At 38.0% G+C, this 18,443-nt stretch overlaps 1 protein-coding gene across 4 annotated transcripts in view; it reads left to right on the forward strand.

Annotated features, from left to right (window-relative positions):
* Positions 1-18,443, forward strand: part of aopep (aminopeptidase O (putative)) — a 93,590-nt gene that overhangs the window by 1,519 nt on the left and 73,628 nt on the right. For all 4 annotated transcript variants that reach the window (XR_010895986.1, XM_067394893.1, XM_067394894.1 and 1 more), the window contains exons 2-5: positions 917-1,816; positions 4,650-4,816; positions 4,920-5,064; positions 5,574-5,840. Coding sequence is in view for 3 of the 4 variants with exons in the window: in XM_067394893.1 (XP_067250994.1) it covers positions 1,077-1,816; positions 4,650-4,816; positions 4,920-5,064; positions 5,574-5,840 (1,319 nt within the window). In the remaining variant the exon portion in view is untranslated. The remainder of the gene's footprint in view (positions 1-916; positions 1,817-4,649; positions 4,817-4,919; positions 5,065-5,573; positions 5,841-18,443) is intronic.

Genomic DNA, 18,443 nt, shown 5'->3' on the forward strand with positions numbered 1-18,443 from the left:
ATCAAAATCGTCCATTATAAAAACCCACAGGAAATTCCAGATGGTATGACTCAAAAACCTTCCAGATTTTAGGACTACAATCTGAAAAGCTCTAAGGAAGATATCCAGACTGTGCAGTGCTTGCTGTGGTACTCCAGAATTTAGAACAACTTCTATGAAAGAATGAATATGAATGGATTGTCTAGTCATCACCAAGGGAGTAGTATTTATCTTAAGGGTTATTTACAGTGTTTGCTTTAAGCACCACTTACAGTATTAAATTTCCCCTTTGCACTGAAAGAGAACACAAGTGTACACTTGTACAGTCTGAGGGTAGCCTACTCTTTAAATTTCAGCTTAGTTACAAGACAATGAAATATTAAAACATTCCCCTTGTTTTTAGTAAAAACATTTATTTAGATTTTTTTTTACTTGTCATCAAGGTTTTAGTTTATGTATAGGTCTGTTTGTTTGAAGTAACAGTATTTTTAATCACTTTTAATCAATTTTATGTTCCTCAAAAGAAAGAAAATCAAACAGATTTGGAAGGACTTTGGAATGAATTTTTTATGTGATCTATCCCTTTAAATAATCCTGTGAACATCAATTAAATGTTCTTTTAAAAATGTTCATTACAATTTAATATTCCAGTTAATATGAGTTTATAAAAACTGCATGCATTTTAATAATTATATAAGAAAATATTGCTCAAAACAGTTTTAAAAGTATAGCATGTCACTGCTTGAGATTTCATGTCAACTACCCATGTAATTATTTAGGATAGCACTGCATAACAGAATGTACGATGGCCTAGGGATGTTTATGCTATTCAAGAGGTCTGTCTTAAGTATTATGATTGCCGTTTAATGGTGAGATTGTATATTTACCTTAAATAGATTCATTTAAGTAATATTTTCTTCAACATTTATAATTACAGGCTATTGAATGCCTCAGGACCAGATGCAGACTCAATAACGAGTGGAATTTTTATGAGAGCCGAATTATTTTTACAAATGACATTCCGTTTACTTTATTCCTAATGATATTTCAGTCTGGTTTCAAGATCTGTTCCTGCCTAAAGAACATCCCCATCAGACATGGAAAGTAACCCTGATGTTGATCTGGATCCCAATAAGGATGACCTGCCCCTGCGGGCTAACACCAACCATATGCTCGTCCGACACTATGTACTTGACCTCACTGTTCACTTTCAAAGGAAGGTAATTGGTGGCAGCATTGTTCTGTTTCTGGCACCCGGTATTGGTTCCTGCAAACAAGGTGAACCGGGATCTGGATCAAACACAGAGGCGCAAAACATATCTCAGGTGTCATGTAAACATGACGTAAGTTCTCCCATCACACCTGAGCCAAATGAGGTGATACCTATTGAGGAATCATCATGTTTGAGTGGAGGAAATTATGTCAGTAATGTCTTTTGGGGTGATGAGAGTGAAGAATTCACCTTGGTGCTGGATTGTTGTGACTTGATGGTGTCAAAAGTGGAAGAGGTGGATGTAACTGCAGTACCTAATTTAAATAAACTTGACATAGACCAACGGTATGCAAATGCAGATCATCCGTCATCCAGTCTGGTACAGAGGCTGGTCTCTATGCCTTCAGTCTGCTGGAGATCGCAGCATGAGCTATACCTTCAGTGCAGCCGTTCCCCTACCATCCTAAATGCACAACCTCTTCGGTTTCACACGGACCGGTGGAGTCTTCAGATCAGGAAGGAAGGGGTTTGTTCCCCTCATGATTTCCCATCTGCTGTCCGAATCTGGTATGAAACTAAGCCCACAGGTGGTTCTGTGAGGTGGACAAAAGACCAGGATGGCAGGTACCAACCATGTTTAGATATTTACATGCACCTACAACTCGGGGTGGTGATTTGTACAGATTTGAAGATTAGAGCAAATTCATTTGGACAAATATATATGTCCATTTTGCAGCTTCAGCTAATGCTGTAAATTATACACTCCTAAAAATAAAGGTTTTTATTGGTATTTATAACATATATTTATAACAAAATTCCATCAATGAAAGTAATAATAACAATGTTTCTTTAACCGCTGTGATGTTTCAGTGAGTCAGTGATTTGTCAGATTGATTCAAATGAAAAACTCCAAAGTTCATGAATCTTTTCAATTAATGATTAAAGGGTTAGTTCACTTTAAAATGAAAATTACCCCATGATTTACTCACCCTCAAGCCATCCTACGTGTATATGATTTTCTTATTTCAGACGAATACAATCAGAGTTATATTAATAATCACCCTGATGCTCCTAAGCTTTATATTGGCAGTGCACAGAAACCACCTATTTGAAACTGAAAAAAGTGCATCCATCCAACATAAACGTACTCCACATGGCTCTGGGGGTTAATAAAGACCTTCTGAAGCAAAGCGATGCATTTTTGTAAGAAAAATATCCATATTTAACTCGTTATTAAGTAAAATAACAAGCTTCCACCAGATCACCTTCCGTATTGAACTTACGAAGAAAGTGTAATGCCTCCACCCAATTGCTACTCAAAACTAGCCCAAAACAAGCCCACTCGCATTTCATGGGGGCTCCCCCGTAAAAATTGAGTTCCGGGTGGTAAAATCTTTGTTTTTTTCAGGGGTTCTCCTGGTAAAATTCACATTCCATAGGCTAAATATTATGTTATTTGGGGTCGCTTCAACCCGCGGACTTGGCAACACTACTTGCAGTTCAAAATGATTACGATACGTCCTACGCCTTATTCAACTTACAAGCGTAAAGGACGCAACGTCAGTTACGCTTTTTCCGTATGTTGAATAGGGAAGGCAGTCTGGCAGAAGCTAGATCCTTGACTACACCAAAGACTATAAAATAACAAGACGCGTCACTCAAATTGTTTTGAATGGGAGAAAGTGCAACGCGCAATATGGCGGAATAAGTCCCGCCTTCTAAATAAGAGTCAATCGCTAAATGGTAAAGTCATCACGTCACTGCAGTGGCCGTTAGAAGCTCCGGTTCCTATAGAAACGGTCAGATGCGCCTCTGAAATGAGACACAAGAGATGCGCATTTAGGATTGTGCATGCGCATTAGCTTGATCCATCCTGAAAAATACCCTTTTTGTTGTCATGATTCGAGCGTTTAGAAACATTTACGAGACAGTTGTGGTTAGATTTCATTGGTGATTTCAAATATGAAATTTAATCGAAACCTTGGCAAACAGCTTTGGATAATTTGATGTTTCCCCATTCAAAGAGATAGGAGCTGCGCTTGAACAAAGTCCCTTTAAGTCAAGTCATTTCACTCGGCGGCCATCTTTGAAACGCCTCTCGGGCATTCTAGGCATCATGCAATCTCTTTGAATGGGGAAACATCAAATTCTCCAAAACTATTTGCCAACCTTACGATTAAATTTCATATTTGAAATCACCAATGAAATCTAACAACAACCAGCTCATAAATTTAGTTTCTAAATGCTCGAATCATGACCAAAAAAAAATATTTTTCAGGCTGGATCAAGCTAATGCGAAACCGGTGATTCTAACGGCCGCTGAAGTGACGCGATGACTTTACCAGTCGGCGATTGGCTCTTATTTATAAGGCGGGACTTATTCCGCCATATTGCGCGTTACACTTTCTCCCATTCAAAACAATAGGAGTGACCATGGGAGTGACACGTCTTGTGTTATTCTATAGTCTTTGGCTTGAATGCCGCCGAGGGAAATGACTTGTCTTAAAGACCCGCTGAAGTGTCTTGGAACTGGCAGCATTATTCAATGTGTTGACGTAATTTTAACTGAAACAGGAACAGACAGAGCAGACTGTGCTCGTGCTGCGGCGGTTCACGTGATACTAATGTGAAAACGGACTTCATTCGCGTCAATGGAAAGCATATTTATACTGTCTGAATCGTTCCCTATGCTCTATATAGTGCACTATGTGCCATTCACCATATGGAAACTAGTAAATGTGTGAACAAATGACCGATTTTAGCCTCAGCTTCAGTGTTTCTTGATAGAGTAGGAGGGGGCGGGACTTCAGATTCTAGAGAGCATTTGATTGGACAGAAGATTTGATGAGAAGCTGAAGTGTAATGTGATGTCATGAAAATCCATGATCCATTTTAGCGGAAGTGAGAGACTGTAAGATTTGAATCCTTATATCTCCTAAATGTGAATCTTGTTAATATTGTTTTGGAACACACCGGCTTATTCATAACATTAAGGCTAACATATTCATACTAAAAGCAAAAAAACTTAAATTTTGATTTCAGGGGGACTTTAAAGGGACTGACTAATGATTGCGCTGATTTTGGTTCACTATAAAGAACCGTTTAAAAGAGTTACTTGTTCGTGAATCAGACAGGGCTATACGGCGCGCAACCCGCAAAAGTGTTTTCTTGGTAAAATTTCGTCGTAACAATCTTTTTTATCTTCTCACATTCAATTCGGACTGCAAATGTGGGCAATATATGACTACTTTTGCCGTGAGACTTTAGATTCAGCACCATCTTTGGAAAGCACTGTAGGAAACACTGGCATAGAGTAAAAGGTAGATTGTGGGATTTTAAGAATTGACCTTGTTCAAATGAAGATTGCGATTAATCAGAAAGTCTGTATTTTTTCCCATCCCTACCCACACACAACCATATCCAAGATATGCTGTTATGCCACCTCTTTATCGTTTAGATGCTGTGTATATACCATGGGCTCGCCCATCAACAACAGAGCCCTCTTCCCATGCCAGGAGCCACCTGTTGCCATGTCAACGTGGCAAGCATGCGTGAGAGCTCCGTGTGATTACACTGTTCTAATGAGTGGTGAAAATCAAGCCTTTCCTAAGCCTGCGGAGACAGGTACAGTTAAACCCTAACTCAGCAGTTCATAGTCACAGAGGTATAATTTAATGCAATAATTTTACTACGGAAAATGCTGAAGTCTTTTCTCTGCTCCGTTCAGGTTTTTTACAGTGGGATTATTATGTTACGATGCCAATGCCAGCCTCTACCTTTACCATAGCAGTAGGCCAATGGCAAGAGGCTCGAGTAAACATTCCCAACTTTGAGGTTGAAAAGACAGACGAAACTTGTGTTAAAGTACCCAGGTATGTTGTTCATGTGACTAAGTGTAAGTCTAGATAAAAATACTGAATTTTCAGACCTCATTGAAACTTTTTTTTGTAGATCTTCAGTGTATTGTTTATTTTGTTTTGGCAAATTTTACAGTTTTTAAGATTTGAAAATCTCCAAGAACAACAGGTATTACATAGTCACATTATTAACAAGTAAACATTTCTATCATACACTCCGGTTTTCAGGTAATATAGGTTTCTAAATACTTCCAAAATAATCCTGAGTAAAAACAATGATAAAAACAAATGCAGAATCGTTTCTAAGTAGTGATAACATTGATTAAATGTCACAATATTTGCATATTGCATTGCTAAATCATACTGAATTGTGATTGGGTTTCTTGCATATATGTACCTTTACAGTACGCAGTGACTCTGTGTTTATTCTTGTTTACTGCATGCTGCTGAATCAAAGCCTACAACTAATGTTATTGTTTAGTGTATTTTTTGCATTAATATTTGCATATTTCTCTGTATTGCAGTCTTTCTTTGGACAGTGCTGATCAGCAATATGTTTGCTCCCACATGGATTATCCCTGTCGCTTCATGCTTAGCGATGCTAGGGCACAGACTGTTATTCCTCACCGGGTATTTGCCTCACCCTGCCACCTGCAAAAGGCAAAAGACATGGTTCTACCTCTACTGCCTCTCTGTCTGACTGCAGCCCACTCTGTTCTTGGTGTCCATCCATTCTCACGCCTAGATGTGCTTATTGTTCCCTCAGGGTTCTCCAGTCTGGGCATGGCCAGGTAAATGCTGCATTTCTCTCAAATATGATTCTGGAATAATAATATTTAGTTTGACCTGAAGTGTGCAGCAATCATAAATAATGTGTAGCAGTAGAACTCAACTGATCCATTTTATCCCTAGTTTGGCTACTTAAAGGAATGTCATGATTTACAAATCCCATATCACTTACTTTCATCCTTGGAATGCAAAAGGAGAATGTTTTCTTTTTTTTCTGTGCAATTACAATGAATAAGGACTGAAACTTTCAAAACCTCAAAAAGGACAAACTGCTCTATAAATCATGTATCATAAATGTGGTCCATAATATTCATGAATTTTATTCCAAGTATTTTTGGTACATTGTATTCTTTCCATAATTATTGCATGGAAAACAGTGACCAGGACATTTTTTCAAAATTTCTCCTTATGTGTTTCATGGAAAAAAGAAAGTCATACAGATTTGAAACAAAATGAGAATAATTAAATGATCAGTTTTGACTGAACTGTTTGTTTAAAACATGTTTTCACCACATAATTTCAGATATTTTTCAGTGAAAACTCAATTTGCATTGGTTTTTGCCAGTTTTTGCACACTCCCTCTCAGTCTCATGTTAGTTAACACTGCATATGATTATGTATCAGTATCTCATCAACAGGTAAACTAAAACACTAATCCGTCTTATTTAGTCTGCAAAGCAGAGGTTTTTAGAAGTGAAGCACTCTGTGGGTATCAAGCCATTGCTTTGGCAGCTGTTCCCACTGATTCCTTTTGGGCATTGCCCTCCAGGATGCCCCAGTTTTTATGAATTGAGCAATTTAAATGCTCTTTTTGGCTAACCATGCTGTTTGTTTAGTAGTCTGGGTGGCTTTGGGTGGTGAGAACCTGTTGGATCTGTTTAAATGGCTGCAGTGAAACTCACTTTCCTTACACTGCTCGGGAAGGTCACCCCTCAGGAAATGCTCAATGAATCGTGTGTGCGCACTGTGTTTTGTTTGGGTTTACAGTATACCAAGCTTTATTCTTAAAATCAGTGAATTCAAAATCGAATTTCAGGCACTGTGCAATTTCCAGTGAAGCAGTTGCTTTGGATAAGCTAACACTAGTAAGAAAGTAATTTGGCTATAACTTAAATAAACTTACTCAGGATGACCACAGGTCTTCCCGTATATCCTACCAGGTTTCTATCCAGGAATAAGTATTCCACAGGATATGAGGTCATTACCCAGTGCCCCAGGCTGGTTCCAGCCATTCACAGAGAGAAAATGTCACATTCTAATTAGCACTGGGCATGCATCTTAACAGCGGTCACTCCTCTGTTTTTCTTTTCCTGAATTAGGCACTCCCTTTCTGCTTGAGCTAATGTGAAGCACAGGACTCAGGATTGCAGTTTTTTTTTTTTTTTTGGTCTGGAGAGTATTTAGTTGCCTTGCCGTTTATTACAGCATGATTTTATTAGCCAATGGATGACAGAAATATGTCTGTGTGCGAGAGAAACTGATTCTTAGACTCCCTGTCCTTTGCCCTGTACGGATCACAGCAGGAGACAGTCAGCCGCCCCTTCTCTAGGGAATGGTATGGTCCTCCAGGCCTTTCTTGAAGCCCAAATCAGAGCGAAAAAGAGTGATCAACAAAGTACATTTGGGGCCAGGAGAGGGGCACTTTGAGATGCCGATCCCCCAGGATGTGGGAGAGGATGTGTGGATTATTTCCAGCAACAAAAGCCATTCGCTCCTGGAACCACTTCAGAGACAGGAGCTGTTTAATCTGAAAATTGGGAAGTATGTGGGCCCAAATCCTTGGGGCCAAGCCAATATCTGCTTTTATATCATGCTTGTTCAATTGCAGCTGGGGCTTTGGACATAGAAGTGGTGCTGCTGGTGGTTCTCTGGAGGGAAGGAAGTAAAGATTAAGGAGTCAAGAAAGGCCAGGCCTGATAGTGTGCGCTGTGCTTCCTCCCAAATAGCCGAATGACTGCTGTCCCAGTGCAAAAAAAACCAGCGATCCCACCAGGACGTTATTCTTGGCTCGATTCCTCTGAATCTGATTTGTGAAGTCCTAGAATCTGATGACAGGCTTTTTGAAGCTTGAGGAAATATCACTGAGAGGAACATCATCACACTTCCATCCTGTGGATTGCTGACTGATCACGTAGGGAAGTTTCTAGGCTGTGGCGGCTACGAGGTAATGACGCAAACACAAGATGCTCGTATCTTCAGATCTTCAGAGGAAGGGCACAGCACTTTCCTCAACTTTGAAGGCGGTCACTTTCTGTCCCTTAACACCTCTTTTACGCCACAGCAGGACATAGTTGGAATACTTCATGTGCCAGATGTGCAAATATGGGCATCGGCTGCTTTTCTGTGAGACTGAGGGCTTCTACAGCTTGGAGAAAACTGATTTCATTGTGTTTTCCCACGCTATGTCAGTGATGTAAGGTGTTTAGTGACAGTAGGTGGGTAATAGCTTTATTTACTGATGTCTTTTATGTAGAATCCAAAGCTGTATTGTTGCAGCTGCCAAAGAATGCATTAAGTCATCATTGGATTGTTGCTGTATGTTAAGACAAGCACACCACCAGTCCAGTAGTGCTTTTGGGAGAGATTCAAATATGTCCACATAAATAATTTGTATAGAGACAGGTTAAAGAATTCCGGGATGTTCCTGCTCATTATTATGCATCCAGACGTTCTCATTAGTAATTGCTAACCCACTTGAAGTGCATTTTGTGTACTTTTACACTGTATAAATAGCTCATCTCGGTCAATTACTTAGCAATTACTCTGCTGCTGAGACTAGCATTTGACCTTATATAGCCAGTTAGATCTGTCTGAACTCTGAGGCAGTCTGGACCGGCACACGAGGAGAGTGAATGGGGAGGAGGAGAAATATGCAGAAACATGCCTTAAAAATCTCCCTTGCTCTTCATAGTTTAAAGAAGTATTCCAGGTTCAATACAACTTAAGCTCAATTTACAGGGCACATATTGATGTTATACCACAAAAATTCATTTCAACCTGCATTTCAACCTTTTTGAGGCTCTCACAATGGAAGTGAATGGGGCCATGAACATTAAAACACTTACTGTTTTAGTAGTATATCCACAAGACATAAATGATATGTGTTAACATGAATTTAGTGTGAGGAAAATGGCTTTTTTTTTTTGTGCAAAGTTATATCAAATTTTACAACTTTGTTGCCATGATGTAAACCTTACAATCCTAAAACAACTGTAGAAATTATGATTTCAACAGCTTTACAGCTCAAATAATAGTTTTAACAGAAGAATTAATGCACACCTAAAACTCAAAATAATTAATTGGTTTGAGTAGGACAAACTTAAATTAAACAAACTTTTATGAGTTCACAGAACTGATATATTTTAACTAAACTGAACTGTTTCATTTTTTTAAGTTTTACTGAAACTGGGCAGGGATTTCTATTTCCCAGCATGCTTTGCCCATGGCATTTAAAAGGGAGAGTAAATGCTAAAATTGTTATATAATGTTTTTTGTGCAAGCTAAATGTTAAGTGGGAAATTTAGTAGTGATTAATGTTTTGTTGTGCTAATTTAGAAGAGTTTCTGTTAATGTGGGTTTTTGGAAAGTTACCATCATGGTTGACAAGTGGTGCATGCGGCTTAGTTTGAGAGCAATGTTAAATGCTTTATATTGCTGCACTCATTCAGCAAGTGTTATACTATGCTATTGTTAATATGTTAGCAAATTAGCAAGTTAGCATTTTCTGAATTAGCTTGTTATAGCTAAGTTTACAGTAATAAAAATGTTCACATTGATGAGGTTAATTAAATGAACAAATAAGTGTACTCAAACCTTTCAAGTTAAGAACAATTAAAATGTCTAAGTACAAAATAAAAAAACTCCCAGTTCTGCTTACTTAAACTTTTAATTTCTTAACTTAAAATGTGACAATTTTTTTTTAGTTTCGCCAACTTATATGAATAACCTTTACTGTTATTAACTATATATTTTGCTTTTAGGTCCTCCAAAAATTGGCTCCATTCACTTCCATTGTGAGTGCCTCAGATTAGCCTTTGTTTTGAACGACAGACACATTGAAATTATTCATGTAATCAACTTTATGCCACAAATGCTGTTCTTTGAGCTTTGCTTGTATTGAACCTGAAGTAATCTTAAAAAAGTAAAAAATCATCACACATCTGTCATCCTACTGTATATGAATTATGTGCTCCATCTGGATTTGAGAAGTTTTGGGGGCAAAAATGCTCTTCAGATTGACTCTTTGTTGGAGGAAAGAGCAGGTGGTATGTTCTGCCCTGAGAGTTGGAGACCTTCAGCCTAGGGGCGACCTACTCTTCACATTTCGCCACCTGAACAGGTAGTCAGCAATTGCACAGAAGGAATAAAAAAGGAAATTTGGGTCTGTTTCCCAGAGGTGCTATGTTTGCTGTTCAAGAGCTGCTGAAGGTAGGGATATTCAAGGGAAATCAGAAGTTGCTTTTCGGTACATTTAGTATGCAGAGTAGGACGAAGTGATTTAGGACTTTAAAGTGATTTTGGGATTCAGTGTAGTTATGATTATGTAAATTCTCCAAAGATTAACAATATACAATTTTTACCAGTTTTAGAAATATGCACCACCCACATATGGCAGATATGGGATTCAAAATGTTTAAGGGCGAATTAATCATCCTTCTTATGTTCTGACTCACCAGAGTATGTTAGATTACAACACCATGAAATAAATTATTGGACTTCTGAATAAAACAGGCATTATGTGGACCAAGGGTAATGAAAAAGCAAAAACATTATTTAAATGTAGGCTCACATTTTAATATCGGCGAGTTTGTGGCTGCATGAAATGCTCTCATTATAATCAGGCTGCCTCTGCCTTTGGATGTCAAAATTGGTTTGAGCCTATTCAAATATTATGTTTTTCCTACAGAGAGGGAAGGTCTGATTAGATATTCTGATTGGGCCACAAATGAATGTCCCAAACAATGATGTAGTGCCACTTTTCAGCATTACTTCAGTTTGTAATTGGAGACTCTGGCTCAGGTTTGTATGGTATTCTTGAGGTGTTATAGGTTTTTTAGTAGTTACAGGTAATATTTAACTCATTGTAATATCTAATATCAAACTCATTTCTTTGCTGACGTGCTCTTCCTTTAGCCTTAAAATGACCATATGGGGAAAGGAAAGTGGAGTCCCATGGGTGCGGACTCGGAGCATAATGTGGACGACGGATGTGAAGCTTTTGGAATGTGCTGGACTAGCCAAGGAGCTCGGAAGGCTGAGATAACACCACTTAAATAGCCCTTTCTCTCACTCTTTCTTTTCGCTCCCTCTCTCTCTCTCTCTCTCTCTCTCTCACTTTACTTTCTTGTTTCACTCCTCTCTGATTGCTGAGTAACCTAAGAAGTGTGTGACAGAGAACATCTTTCAGACCAGGGGGACTTTGGCACGAAAGATGGCTGTTAATCAAATTGTCAAGGATGAGATGTTTTTCTCTGCCGAGAGTCCATATGAGAGGGTTTTCTGTCCCTCCTTTGGCTGTGTGTGCAAAAAAGCCACTGTGAGCAAAAGAATTCAGAGCATGCCTGCACCTGGTGGACAGGGAAGCATGTTTAAAGATTCTGGATAATGTTCTAGATTTTTGTCTTTATTAGGCTGTTTTGAATTCATTAGGTGCTTTTTCACTTTCCTGATCTCACTGCCGGGATCCACAAGTGCCGCAAATCTATTCGTCTTTTTTTAAAATATAAATAAGCAGCATCCGATTTAAAAAGCAGGTTGTTATTAGTACTAAATTCCTGCGTTGTTATCAGGGGCCCTTGCTTCCTTGCTTTATTGGTCTCATACTTTCTGGAAGTCCAGCCTGAGTCATACCCCTGTTTACCCGCCACGTCTTCATTGACGGGATGATTCCAAAAAACTGTCTTCGTTGGTGTGGATGGAGCCTCTCGCTCCAGTTTCAGACACATATTCACCACTGTAAATGGAGAGCTATATAAGAAAACAAATGGATATTGCTGTGTGGGACAGAACGTGCGTCTAAATGAATCAAATCTGTATGGCACAGAGAGAGTTTATTTGGCCCTGGGGCTGATTTAAGGCAGTAGGAGTGGCAGTAGAGGCTGGTAAACTAGAGCAAAGTGTGAGGTGGGGAGCCATTACCCAGCATCCCTGGAGGAGCATCTACCACACAAAAATCTAGAATGGATGAGCCCATTCAAAGACTGGGCAGATGTCCCTGCTATGTGTATACTGAATCACTTGATGACACCGTAATAGCGCCTGCCATTGCGTTTAATCTGATTCCCCGAGCCAAGAAAGCTGCCTTTCTTCCCCCAGACCTCCGACCAGACACAAATATAACAAATCTAAGCACAAAGAATCTTTAGAAGTCTGTTGCAGACTAGAAGAGGGTGTTATTGCTAGATTCGAGCCGATCATCCTACCAGTGGAGTCAGGATAAAAGCTGAAGGGAGATACGCAAAAGCACTCATAAACAAGACATTTTGACACTGTGGTTAACCAGCTAAAGTTATAATATAGGCTTATTTTTATGTAGACACTGTACACATTTGAGAAAACACTAAAATATATTTGTATTATTTAATTCATTGATATATTGCATTAAATAATACAAATACACTTTATGTATTTAATCTTACTTTATTTACTAGTTTGTTTTTTTTTTGCTGTTGACCATTGTTGATTAAGTCAAAAACAACTTTGCATTAGTTGAATGTCTATTTTTTTTTTTTTTTTTTTTTTGTGTTGAACATGCATTCAGTGCTTCTGATAGCCAAATGGCAGAGCAGTTGAAATGTGCGTTCTTGTTGCACCATCTGTTGTACTGGTGGGAATTTGCATTATTTTCAACCTGAAAAACAATTGTTTTGCTGTTGGTGTGAATAGATCATTCGTTGATGATTTGTTTAGCTTTTTCACATCACATTTTCTTTGTGAAAGGGTCTAAATAAATTCCTGACAAAAAGAGGGATTTCTTTTAGCACGTCTACTGAAGGATTGTGTTGTTTTTTTACTGCAAAAATCATTCACATTAACTTTTAAAAGGATTTTAGTTAACATTTATTTTATTTCAAGTAACATAAATGTTTTTTTTTTTATGGTTTTTGTTTTAGTTAACTATAATAACCCTGGTTTGCAGGGTTTTAGTTGTGTAATCTGATGCATTTCTGAGTGAAATAGAATATTCAATGAGAAAAAATTGTAGGTTGAGAGTTTTGCCATAATTTCATCCATAAGGAATTGATTGTTTTTATGTGTGTGTGTGTGTGATCTTGTATACATGGTTTATGAGGACACAAATGTGTATAATGACATGGGTATTACAACATAAACACTTCCTGTGTCCTCGTAAACCAAATGGCTTAAAGGGGTGGTATAATGCATTTTTACAAGATGTAAAATAATGTCCCCAGAGTGTGTATGTGAAGTTTTAGCTCTAAAAAAAATTTGTCACTTTTTGAGGGTGAGCAAAAACGCTCCGTTTTTGTGTGTGTCCCTTTAAATGCAAATGATATGCCGCTCCCAATCAGAGGGCGGGGTTTCAAGAGCTCATGTTAGCACATAGTGTTAGCAGCGCCAATTACCTCATGAAGACTCACTGAAAATGTCAGAAACCATTTAGCCTTTTATGTTTAAACCAAAGTCGGACAGTGATGAAGAGACTCAAGAAGAAGTGACAACATGTAGAATGCAAGAGGACGTTTCTGAATGGTTAGTTGCTAACTTATGTAGCTGATGTGGGATATCTTGAAGTCATTAGCATATTCTGTCATGATAATATATAAATCGCTTGTGTGGGAACTGTTGTAAGATGCCTACAGAGCCAGAGAATATATGCTGCATGAAGATAGAACAGTTATACTTTAGTTTAATTACGGTTATAACTTATGTTGGCATCTTGCTTTTATTACATGCCATTGCATTTGTGTTAAGTACTGTATGGCGATAACATGGCCTCACCTATTTGTTGCGTGTTCTTGGGGACAGGGTTTATGTAAATTTTAGGGTTAGTGATGTCACCAACCCGGGAAGAAGCTAGTTGTAGTCCCTACCAGCCGTTTGTTGTAGTCATTTAACGGTGAATTCTTTAAAAGAAATGATATCCCATTGCTTTGAACTTTGAGCATTGTAACTTTGCAGATGTTGTTTGTGCTCTAACAGCAACATTACACACTAACTAAAGTTAAAAAAAGTGAAATCATAATGAACCACCCCTTTAAAAAAACATACTAAACAATGTTTTTTTTTAATTCAAAAAATGCAGACTATAGGGGTAGTGTAGGGGGATAGAATATACAGTTTGTACAGTATAAAAACCCTTACTTCTGTGAGAGTTACAGGGTAAACCACATATACAAATATGTGTGTGTGTGTGTGACATTTCTGGGTGAAACAAGATTTTAAACGAGAACAAAATTTAGAGTGGGTGGATCAGAGGATACAAATAAGAGGGATCGATGAAATCAGTTGAAAAGGAAAGTTGTTTCAGTGTTTTTAGTTATATTTTCAAGATTATTTTTTATTAAGAAAGTAAACGGGGTCAAGTTTGATTTCATGTTTTTTTTTTTTCAGTGTCCTGCATTCCACACGTGCCAGAAATCTGCATTCTCAACCAATGACTTCACTCATAAGATAGCTTTGAACGTTGGAAGGAAGCTCGCATAATGGGGCTTTGCACACTGTAAGCTTTGCATAAACATCTGCTGCTGCTTCTCAGTCCGGATGGTCTTTCTGGCGCTGATGAGCGCCTCCGGCTCACTTTACGCACACTCTTCAGCAATCCTCTGTAACGTTAATGTGGAGCAATCAAGTTGAAATGGTGCCATGAGGCACTCGGCGATAAACATCGGCAGCGATGCGAGCGAGGGTCTATTTTCCAGATTTCCCACTCGTATGGTAGGTAGAACGTCTACATGTGGATTGCATTGTTGTGGTGATCTGCAGCAGTCTGTGTTTGCTTCACGGAGCGTATGCCACAAATCCTGATAGTCTCGCCACTGCAGCGGCCTCTGTGTGTGGGTATTTATTCCTAGGATTTTCATGTTTGACACATGTGATCTGTCCTAAAAAGGTCTGGCATGCAAAAGGAGCCCCACAGGGCCTACAGAGAGAATCACACCTCATTTTGCAGCTCCACAACTTAATCTATAGTCTAGACAGGAATACCACCCATCAAAGACTGAAAGCCAGGAAGAAAAGGAACTGTGGTAGATCAGGTTTGTTCTGTGAGGTTCTACCAGGGTTTTCCATCTAAAATAAGCTCATGCAATCAGACTGAGGAGAGTGGGAAATTAAATAAGAGAAAAGAGAAAGATTGAGCGCAGGCAGCACAATATGGAGCCACTTTGAGGAGACGGGGGGTGATGATAAAGATGGCTCTGAATGTCTGAAATGGCACTAGCTTATACACTTCTCATTGGCAGCTGGTCATTGCCTAGTGGTTAATGATCTGAGTTCAGGGGCAGAACTACCCATTTGTTGGAGGCTGGTGCCCTTTAGGGCTTTTCTGTCACTGTATGATGTACAGTTGTTCAAAAGTGTTCTTACCTTTTCGGCTTTTCGAAGTCTGAAGAACATTGAATACCAATGTTAGTTTTATGTCAGAAAGTATGTTTACATGTGCAGTTATAATTGAGCAACAGTGGGTTTTGCTCTCCTAAGTATACAGGACATATTGCATTGAAGTATTAAATTCACGTTCAATTCCAATGCCAATTTTAGTTCAGTCAACATGTATTTATACATACAATTGTCACTCATTGCTAGTAATTCTTATAAATAACTACAAAGAAACATCAAGTAACAGTAAAGTAGATGTGAAATTTTGAAGGAAACGCATGCCAATTATCTTTGTTTTATAAATTTTTTTTTTTTTTACAGTGTACTCTACTGGACAAAGTGTCATTTTGTTATCATTTAGTCTGATTTCACAAAAACCAGATGCGTAATTTTTTAGACTAAAGTGTTTGTTTACATGAAATTCTTACATTAGTATGACTGAAATTGAACTTTTTGAAGTGCTTAAATGATTACTTCACTTCAGAATTAACATTTCCTGATAGTTTGCTCACCCCCATGTCATAAAAGATGTTCATGTCTTTCTTTCGTAAATAACGTTGAAAATAAATTAAGGTTTTTGAGGAAAACATTCTAGGATTTTTTTTCCATATAGTGGACTTCAACAGCTACCAATGGATTGAAGGTCCAAATTCCAGTCGAAAATAAATTAAGGTTTTTGAGGAAAACATTCTAGGATTTTTTTCCATATAGTGGACTTCAACAGCTACTAATGGATTGAAGGTCCAAATTCCAATTTCAATGCAGCTTCAACGGACTCTACACGATCCCAGCTGAGGAATAAGGGTCTTGTCTAGCGAAACAATCTTCATTTTCTAAAAAAAGTAAATAAATAAAATGTATATACTTTTTAACCACAAATGCTCATCTTGCACTAGCTGTACGATACAATCATAATGTTGGAAAAGTCACGCTTGATGCAGGTTGAAGTACCAAGCACGTGTTTACAAAGTGAACGTGCAAAAGCAAAGTCAAACAGCCTTTACAAAAAAAAGGTAAAACAATGATGTCGGACAAATTTAGAAAATGAGAAATTTTCACCTAGTTTTTCACCCTACTGTGTTACTTCCACATACTGTATGTCAAGCGTGACTTTTCCAACTTGATTACGTAATGCATGCACATCACAGAGCTAGTGAAAGATGAACATTTGTGGTTAAAAAGTATATCTTTTTTTTTTTTTTTTTTTTTTTTTAAGAAAATGCTAGATAAGATCCTTATTCTTCACCTGGGATTGTGTAGATTCCTTTGAAGCTGCATTGAAACTGCAGTTTGGACCTTCATCCCGTTGGTAGCTGTTGAAGCCCACTATATGATCACATGCCTAGTTGTGTAACACCGTAGCTTGAGTAGGTTAATGGGTGTGCATTATTTGTTGTTAAAAACAATAGGGGTCAAAGTTAAAATGATGTTGCAGGCATTACCACTTCTGCTTATAGTTCTTGGAGGCCTTCCTCCAGTTCACAAAAGGAAGGATATGGGGCAGTTAAGAGATCTTGCTTCAGCAACACTGCAAAATAGCTCCTAAGTACTGTATAGACAAACAATAGCTAGTACAGCTGTTGAAACACGTGCAGTAGTCATTGGTTACGTTATCTCATTTCCATGTATGACAGCTTTTGGCCCTCTGGTTTTGTCTTTCGTAAGGTCAGTGGAAAGATTAGACTCATCTTAGGTCAGATGGATTCCCCTTCAACTAAACAAGTAAAAATGTTTAAAATTTTAAAAGACTTGCTTTCAGAGAATATAGCTTGAAGAAAGTGTATTTTAAATATTTTTGTTACATCTTTAAAATTGTTACGTCTTTACTTCTTACTTTACCTTACTAAAAATTGTTTCTTTACTTCTTAAAGTCAATATCTTATCTTAATAATATGAATATCTTCTGTGGAATTTTCTTATTCTTTTCTTCTGTTTTTTTTTTTTTTGTTTGTTTTTTTTTGGGGTCAATTCAATGCACAATACAATGAAAGTCAGTCAGTGGAGTCCAATATTGTTTTTTTGTTTCACAGAAGAAAAAAAGTCATACAGGTTTGGAATGACATGAGGGTGAGTAAATGATGACAAACTTCATTTATCTTTAAATGTGCCTTTAGGCAATTTTGATTCTCAAGTAAGTTGATCTTATTTTGTATGTTTAGATATTTCTACAGGAAAAAGAAAATGTAATAAGGCAGGGTACAAATAAACATGATGAGGCGTATTGTACATGGGGAATAATTTGTTCCCACAAAGTTTTCCTCCTCCGTAACTCCGACATTCCATTTTGAGAATATGACGATGATTTTGCCATGTTTGAAATCTGAACCATTACATTCCACTTTCAGTGTTTCCTCTGGTAATTACAGGGCAGGTGGTGATATCCTGTTCTTAGATGAAAGGACATGATTCATCAATCGTTTAGGACGGGTATCTTCCCAGAATTTTTGGTTTATTGACTTACATGTGATTGCTTGTGTGGCATCATTAAAAGAGTATCTATCTATCTATCTATCTATCTATCTATCTATCTATCTATCTATCTATCTATCTATCTATCTATCTATCTATCTATCTATCTATCTATCTATCTATCTATCTATCTATCTATCTATCTATCTATCTATCTATCTATCTATCTATCTGTCTGTCTTTTTATCCATCTCTGTCGTTCTGTCTATCCTTCTCTCTGTCTGTCTATCTGTCTGTCTGTCTGTCTGTCTGTCTTTTTATCCATCTCTGTCGTTCTGTCTATCCTTCTCTCTGTCTGACTTTTTATCTGTCTGTCTGTCTGTCCGTCTGCTTTTTATCTGTCTTTCGTTCTGTCTGTCTGTCTGTCCATCTGTCTGTCTGCTTTTTATCCCTCTGTCTGTCATTCTGTCTACCCTTCTGTCTGTCTGTCTTTTTATCCATCTGTCTGTCTGTCTTTTTACCCATCTCTGTCGTTCTGTCTATCTGTCGTTCTGTCTATCTGTTGTTCTGTCTATCTGTCGTGTCTGTCTATCCTTCTGTCTGACTTTTTATCCATCTGACTGTCTGTCTGCCTGTCT

Source organism: Chanodichthys erythropterus, chromosome 9, assembly GCF_024489055.1.
Source record: "Chanodichthys erythropterus isolate Z2021 chromosome 9, ASM2448905v1, whole genome shotgun sequence".
NCBI classification, from domain to species: domain Eukaryota; kingdom Metazoa; phylum Chordata; class Actinopteri; order Cypriniformes; family Xenocyprididae; genus Chanodichthys; species Chanodichthys erythropterus.